The sequence below is a fragment of the Gossypium arboreum genome, chromosome 6 (genome assembly GCF_025698485.1).
Source record: "Gossypium arboreum isolate Shixiya-1 chromosome 6, ASM2569848v2, whole genome shotgun sequence".
In the NCBI taxonomy this organism is placed as follows: domain Eukaryota; kingdom Viridiplantae; phylum Streptophyta; class Magnoliopsida; order Malvales; family Malvaceae; genus Gossypium; species Gossypium arboreum.
Genome location: NC_069075.1, coordinates 136,939,691 through 136,948,225, shown reverse-complemented (window position 1 = coordinate 136,948,225; position 8,535 = coordinate 136,939,691). Strand labels below are relative to the sequence as shown.

General features: G+C 29.8%; 1 protein-coding gene across 1 annotated transcript; it reads left to right on the top strand.

Annotated features, from left to right (window-relative positions):
• The first annotated feature begins 767 nt into the window (after positions 1–767).
• LOC108485453 (uncharacterized) lies at positions 768–2,112 on the top strand. Its single transcript, XM_017789289.2, has 2 exons — positions 768–1,261; positions 1,363–2,112. The coding sequence occupies exons 1-2, from the start codon at positions 905–907 to the stop codon at positions 1,954–1,956; spliced, it is 951 nt and encodes a 316-aa protein (XP_017644778.2). The 5' UTR covers positions 768–904; the 3' UTR covers positions 1,957–2,112.
• Positions 2,113–8,535: the final 6,423 nt, after the last annotated feature.

Here is an 8,535-nt window from a genome sequence, read left to right as displayed (position 1 = left end):
GGATGGGTGAATTGAAGGTACATAAATAAGAAAGAAATACAAGGAACCTCATCATTTCAAGTGCAGCCCCCCCATTCCTTTTGAAAAAATCAAAGATAAAAATGTCTAGGAAAAACAAAACCCACAAATTTCAATAGAATGGATTGCTTGGATGGTGAAGTGAAGGACTCCATTCAGTTGCTCGAGAAAGAAAATAAAAACAAACATCTATCTTACTTCTAAATTGGGAAGAAATTAAGAATGATTTACAATTTGGTTTATTTTTTTTAAGCCACCAAAATCTGAGTCAAATCTCAATCAGTCAAACTTTTTATAACCCAATGAACCCCAATTAGTCTATCATCCTTGAACAATGTAGTTTCTAAATTATTTTAAAACTTCATTTTTCAATTTGCAAAATACCCACTTGCCCCTATTAAATTGTGAGAAATCAGAGTAAAAGAGGGAAGAAATAGAAAGTTGATGAAAAACTTCATGCTTTTAAGGGAGGTTTTTCCTTTTTTTTTTTTTATATAAAATTGAAATTAGTACTTACATGTAATTGCGAGCGAGACTTAAATTCTAGTACAAATAAAATGTTATTATTAGCTGTGATTTTCAAATTAATCAACATTTTCCAAATTCAGAAAATTCTTTTAGAGGAACAAAATTAAATTATAAAATTTTCCCAAAATTCACTTTATGGAATCATTAGCATTTAAACACAAAGATTATTTAAACAAAGAAAATGGCATATTACCAATCATCCTTTCCCCACAATAGGAAACACCCGTCATTGCTCCCAACGATCCTTATCAATCCTTTGAAACTTGAGCTTCTAAATATCCCCCCTTCTCTTTATAACCTTTTCCCCTCTCCCCACCCACTTTACTCTCACTCTCTCAACCCTCTTTCCCTTTCAACCATGGATCCATCTTCCACAACCTCAGTCAATGGCTTCTACACCTTCCTCACTCGTGGCATAGATGATCTTGAACGTGTTTATCTCTCTAATAACTTCATGTCTATCCAATTCCTTCAAAGGGTTCTTTCCCTCCTTCGATCTTTCCACTCCCAACTCCTCCTCCTTGTCCAAAAACTCCATCTTCCCGTCGGTGATAAGTGGCTTGATGAATACATGGATGAAAGCTCCAAGCTTTGGGAAGCTTGTCATGTCCTTAAAACAGGCCTTTCTAGCATGGAAAATTATTACTCTGCAGGGTTTAACATCACTTCTTCTCTCGATAATCATCGCCATCTTAACCCCCAGGTTTCTAGACAGGTCATTAAATCAAACCCCCAAATGTGAATCCTTTTTTATGGTTTTTTATTTGATGATGATCTGAATATCTGATCTTTGTTTAAAAAAAACCCCCCAAACAGATAATCCGAGCAATTTCAGGGTGTCGAAGAGAAGCGTTGGGGCTTGAAGAAGAAAACAAAGCGTTGATGCAAACCAGAATCCAACCACTCTCATTAAGGTTCGACGAGAGGGTTTCAATCGAATCAAAGCTGAACGGATTCAATGGCTTCCGAGGAGTATTATACGCAATGAGGAACGTCAGTTCGTTGTTGCTGATGATCTTGTTGTACGGCCTGGTATATTGTTGGCCGGAATCGAGTTTCCTACGAGGAGGGTACGAAGGGTGTTTGTTTTTCGGGTCAACATTCATGATATCAACGGCGAGGTTGCAGCAAAGAGTAGCCGAACAGATAAACCAAATGAATGGGAGAGGAGGGATATTGATGTACGAATACAGGAGGGCAAAAATGGCGATGGAAGAAGTGAAGGAAGAAATGGAGAGAAAAGGAGGGGAAAATAGGGAAGAAGGGATGAGGGAAAGAGTAGAGAAGATGAAAGGGTGTTTTGGGGTGTTAAGATGTGGAACAGAGAGTATAATAGCCCAAATTGATGATTTCTTTGATGAGATTGTTGAAGGGAGGAAGAAACTTTTGGATTTTTGCAGTCATAGGTAGAATTTAAAAAAAAAAAAAAAAAACACAACACCAGTACTAGGAAATTTGATAATGTTAAGGTAGTAGATGAAGGAATCACTTGTTTTGGGGGGTTGTCTCGAGTACCCTTTTTTTTCTTTCTTTCCTTTTTTTAATTAAAAAAATGTTTTCTTTTTATCTCTTCACTCATTGACTGCTTCTGTGAAGATACTAATATTAAGTACTATTTTGTTTTTCCATGCTTATATAATTTTTTGGGTAAATTACATCTAAGGTTATGAAACTATTAATAAGTTTATATTTTATTCATTCAACTCTAAAAAATTACAAGTTGGCCTTTAGTATGTTAAGTTTCTTATGGATGTCAGACGTGTGGACCAGTGAATTTATAATTTGATCAACCAATTATTAATAAATTTACAATTTAGTCACTCTTAGTATAATTTAATATATTTTTTAAAAATTAAAACAATTAAATAAAATAGGCTTCTTAACTAAACAAAAAAAACCATTCTCAGTAGTGTCTTAACTAATATAACTAACCCTTTATATTATATAAAAATATTTGAAGGAAATTAACAAATTTAACTAATAGCTTTTATATTAATATGAAAAAAAACTTCTTCACAGTCACTTGACCTAAAATATTAATATTAACACAAAACCTATTAATATAAAACCGCTTTTCCCAGTAGCCAATTAAAATAAAAAATTTACATATCAAGTCCCTAAACATTTTAAGTCATCACATTTCAGTTTGATATCACCAATATGTGAGGCGATATTGGCGGAACACCGTAATAAATGTCTATTTTCATAATGTAAATATATAATATCTTGAATATAATTATCATAAAAAAATAATTTGAATATGATACAAATATACATATCTTTCTAGTTTCTTCCCCTCCCCTAATTTTATCTTCCTTTTCCTTCTCTTTCACCAAAAGAAGTGGTAAGAAATATCTTAATTATGTTGGGATATCGAAGCATCAATGGTATAGAGAAAAATTAAATATGATGATCACAGACCATGAATTCATGTGCGCTATGATATATTCGAGAAAAAGAAAAGGTTTTGAAATATAACTTTGGTTGATCTAAGTAGATAATCCGAATTCACGACACAAGCAAACCTCAATCACAACTTTTCTCGCTTCGGCCCCTACATCATCCACTTAATTTGAATGATTAGAATTCACTCTTTGGTTTTTAAAAGACTATATGAAATTCTCTCTTGTGCTATCTAGTAGGAATTTCTATCCAAGTAAAAACATGATTCTGTATCTTGTAATTATTTCATAATTATGACAGAAGATATTTTTAACTCTCATTTAAACCACCTAGTTTAATGTGACATTCTTATTAAATAAAATCTATCAAAAAGATTATTTTAGTTATGTAAATGTTATACCCTAACCATTCGGACCGAGCATTAAGCCTACAGAGGATGCGAGTTAACCCCTTGGACAAACTTTTCGGAGGAAACCCTCTAAGCCAACAATTGAACGAGCCCCACTCGTTAACTGTAACACTAGACTCCTGCCGTAACATCTCATCTGAGGTGCCACAAGGTAAATCATGTGCCACCTTACCCTGGCCCATACCATCAGACCACTTAACTTTAGCCATCTAATAGCAGCCTGCCACATGACACCTGAGATATGAGATTAAAGGTATAAGGCCTAAACTAATCAAGAAACAAAGGATCTCCTCTCAAAACCAACTTTTACAACCTTTCTCCCTTTCTTCTCCCTTATTACCACTCTTGACTACCTTAACTGATGGCTCTTTACCTTCTACTGAACGAGGTAAGACATACATCCTCACCATACTCTCTACCTTGTTTGTTTAACCCATCAACAATTAGTGCAATAAGTATGACCAAGGATATATACACCTTTCGGGCCAAAGGCCAATAAGGGCCTTACACCTCGTAGTTTCAAAATTCTAAACAATAAGAAATAATTGGTGTTGTTTCCCAACAATGTGTTGTAACGCACAACCATTAATGCCCATGCATGAGCACGTGACGACTGGTGCAATGCTAGCCGTGTGTCTTTTACGTGCAGGGACCCACCATTTCAAATTCTATGTGTTTCGTACGAATCACTCACCTTTTACCCTTGAGCACCTCTCTTCTCCCTAATAGCAAGAACTTTAATAGCATCTCAAGGAAGGCCATTACATAACCTCCCTCTCGATTGGGGATGGGGAAATTTTTATACACTAATTGTTCGAACCGAGCAGTAAACCTAGAGGCTACAGACGGTACAAATAAACCTCTCGGAAAGACCCCTCGGAAAAACCCTTCGAAAGAAACCCCCTAGCTAACAATTAAGTATGCCCCGCTCATTAACCGCATCCAAGGTGACACAGGGCAAATCATAGAGCCACCTTACCTAGCCTATACCATTAGACCACTTGACCATTTGACTCTAACCCTCTAATAGCAGCTTACGATATGACACCTAGGGATACAAGACTAAAGGTATATAAAGTCCGGACTAACCAATCAATAGGGTATCTCCTCCAGAACCAAATTGTACAACCCTTATCCATTTCTTCTCCTTCTTTTTTACCACCTCTGGCCACCTTGATCGAAGGCTCTACACCTTGTACAAAACAAGGTGAACCACACATCCTCTCCGCCTTTTTCGGTTAACCCATCAATAGTAAGTAACATGAAAATCAATGTGAAATATATTTGAGTTTTATTAAAATCAGTTAAATATATTTCACTTTATTTTAATTGGTTCTTTCCTTCTATGTGACAAACACTCGTAAAAATCATAATTGAAATTGTCAGATATTATATTTAAATTTAATTATATAAATATTTTGGTATAATCTGACAAATTTCAAAATTATATTTAATTATAATCCCACTTTTTCTTCATATTCCAATCGATCTGATCATAAGATGCGATCTTGTAGGATTCTATAACATTGTAGTAATATGAAAATACTTTTTATCTTATAAATAGTGAGTGACATCCAGTAATGCATCATTGTTACCCAAATTGTAGAAAGTTGTGGTCCGATAAAACCTTTTTTTGATAAAATTACCATGTAGTATTTCCCTTTGTTTATGTTATCTAGATTTAACACAAGTCGTAAAATAATTATAGTTGTATAGTTCAATCTTTCATTTCTTGATTCTTGAATAGACTTAGATATACAAATTTAATGATTCTGATATCTCATTTCAAATCATTTGAACACAACCATACATTTTTAGTCTCACTTTATCAAAGAGCACAAGATATCACTCTCATTATGCGAGTTGGGCAAATCCTATCTTGGTCACCCATATCTTGCTACATAGCTTGTGGTATATCCAACAACAACCTTTATAGTGCATCTAGTTATAAAATTCTTTTGGCGGCACCAAAATGTACAAATTGTAATGTTGGGAACTATTGATGACCTCAAGCCTAAAGATAACATACACCATTATCATTATGAGAATTGTTGCGCCTTTCACATAATTATCGAATAGCATTGTCATAATGGGTTGATTCAGTATATTATCCTCTAACATGTACTCATACTATTGATGAGCACTTTATTATCAATCAATCATATACCAGCATCAATATATTATTGTTTCCCTAACCCACAAGAATATTAGACTAGGAACAATTTCAAGGATAGTCAAACTATTTCAAAGACATTATTATTCAGTTTATTTAATACATAGAAAAAAGATTGAGCATAATAATGGAAATTTCTTTATTAATAAATAAAAATGAATATATTATAATTATCTAATTATTGTTGTTTAGGCATATTCCAATCAAATCTTTTAATTTTTAATTCTATAACTAATCATTCTCAAATTCATGAATCCCCAATTCAAATTAAGCAATTTTATGGCATGGATTAACTTTAATAGATAAATATCAATTTTGTATATATAATAAAATTGGATGATAAAAATATTTTATGTATAAATTTTAAAAATTTTAAAAAGTTTTTCTATGAAAAACTGCACATGTATCATATAAATATTTGGTATATAATTGGATTTTTATTCACTTAAATGTCAAATTGGTATCTAAATTATATTTATTTTCTCGTTTTGGTATTTAAATTTCTTTTAGTCAGGATACTTAAATTATTTTTACCCCTATGTTGGTACCCTCATAGATTACTACTAGTTAATTATGATCAATGATGATGTGGCTCAATCACAAAGTAGAATGTAGCAAAAAAAAAAAAACCATATAAGCAATGTCCATTTATTGAACATTGATCTGAATTTGATCGGGCATTAATCGACGTTTATCGATTAACTTTGGTCAACTTTTAATTTGATATTTTACATATATGTTGTTTGAGTTATTAATATTTTATATAATCATATATAACCTTTTACTTTATTTAATTTATATGTTATAAAAATAATTTTATTTTTCCTAATTATTTTTTGAATATTTATATTTTTATTTTTCATTATATATATCTTTTAACTTTAAATATAATTTAAATTTTATGTAATTAATATATTATAAAAGCTTCATAAAATATTCTTTGAATTTTATATACTCAAAAATATTTTTATAATTTTTTATTTTTTTAAATTATTGGATATAAATAAATACACAACAATGCTTACGTGATTTTTGTGTCACATAATAACTTTTAATTGATTGAATTTTTCTAATAGAGATAACGTTCGGGATGATTTAGGTAATGGAAGTATAATTGAGATACCACTTTTAAGGCTGAACAAAAAAATTGAGAAACTTAAATTTGATGTAAATCGTGGTGTTTAAATAATTTTCGGATACAAATTAAAAGCGCATTACTCAAATTGAATGAAATTCTATTTTTTTAATTTATCGTTAATATAATTTCTTTATGATGAAAAATAAATATTTTATATATAAAATAATAATTTTTATATTTTTCCTAAAAATACAATATAAGAGTTATTAGCTATTTTATTTATTTATTTGAACTTTAAAAATATTTATGTAAAATAATTTGAAACTTAATCAAATAAGATTTTTACCTGAAACCAAATAATGTTTAAAAATCATAAAATAAAATTTATTTTGTCAAAATAAATTCAAAACCTAAAATTAATATAGAAAAATTAAGAATCAAGTGAATTAAACGGAATTATGATGATGGATTTGAAAATTCTAAAAAACTCAGGCTTAACCACTTTTGACCAAAAATTTTGATTAAAAAAAAAAAGTGTGTATAGTTGAAAGAGAATAATTTACATATCAAGGTCATCATAAAAAGTCCGAGTTTTAGATACCAATAAAAAACAAGGTCATCATAAAAGTCCGAGTTTTAGACACCAATAAAAAACATTCACATCATAAAATTCAAAGATATGTAATTTGGTATATTATTAATGGAGTTTTAAATTTCACAAATAAAATTAAATGGTTAATAAATATCCTATAAAGGTATAGAAAAATACTAAAAAAATACATATCAATTTTTATTGTAATTATTGTAATACACTATCCACATCCAATAGAATCTCTACTTCAATTTGACTGGATGAATTTATATTTATTTAAAAAATTTTAAATATTAAACTTTAACTCAAATTTTCTTTTTACAATATTAAGATAAAAATAAAGTGACACAATTTAAATGAAATTTTACTTCAATAATATAAATTAAATAAATAAATACCAGATTAGAATAATGTCATTAATATTCACGAAACTAGGCAAACATTACGTAATTAATTGGTATTATCGACTAATCGGCAGTACCCGTTTTTTAAACCCAAAATATGTGTTTTTTTTACTAGTATACGCATAAAAACAAAAAAAAACAAAAAGATTTATTGGTGCCGCCAAGCTATCATGTGGCACTCTATTATTTATAATAAAATATTTTTTAAGATGAAAGAAAAAATGATATAATAATTTTTAGTTGACACCAGTTATTTATTATAATATTGGTCTAATTTTATAAATATTAATAGTCTTATCCTATTCTAATATTTATTTATTTATTTATTTTATATTATTGAAGTGAAAAACTCAATTTAAATATGCGTGAAACATATATTCAAAAATAATTTTTTAGAAATAGCCTAATTTAATTTAACTCAAAATGGAATACTAATTTGTGATTTAAGGTTTTCATTTTTGGGGTTTCCGCATGTCAATATTTCATGCTTTTTGTCCCAACCAAAATTCATGCCTTGCCCCCTTTCAAGGGTTCCATCTTCCATGAAAGGCTGCTAAATAAATTTTAAAACCATAAAATAATAGCAGAAACAAATATAAATTACTGAATAAATAAATCAATAAAGAAAAAAAGATAGCGGTGATACCACCAACTGCTCTTTTTTTCTTCAAATTTTTAATATTAATTTATATTCGTTCTAATTAAATTTAAAATAAAAATTATAAAAGAAACTTTTTTAATAAAACTTATATTCGAGTTATTATTTAAAACAACATCAAATTTCGTACATGGCTTAGGGGAAATGTTGGTAAGTTAATAGCAGAAAAACAAAATTATGGTATTGGAAGTGTGGGTGCAGAATATGGCAAAGTTACGTTACGTATAGGACAAATTATCATTACCACAGATCATCCATGTTTCTTTCTTTTT

What these genes read in the sequence shown, in the direction of transcription:
- LOC108485453 (XM_017789289.2), top strand. Translation starts at nt 905, where the DNA reads ATGGATCCATCTTCCACAACCTCAGTCAATGGCTTCTACACCTTCCTC. An exon ending in ACCCCCAGGTTTCTAGACAG is followed by an intron (nt 1,262 to 1,362) that starts GTCATTAAATCA and finishes CCCCCCAAACAG; the next exon opens with ATAATCCGAGCAATTTCAGG.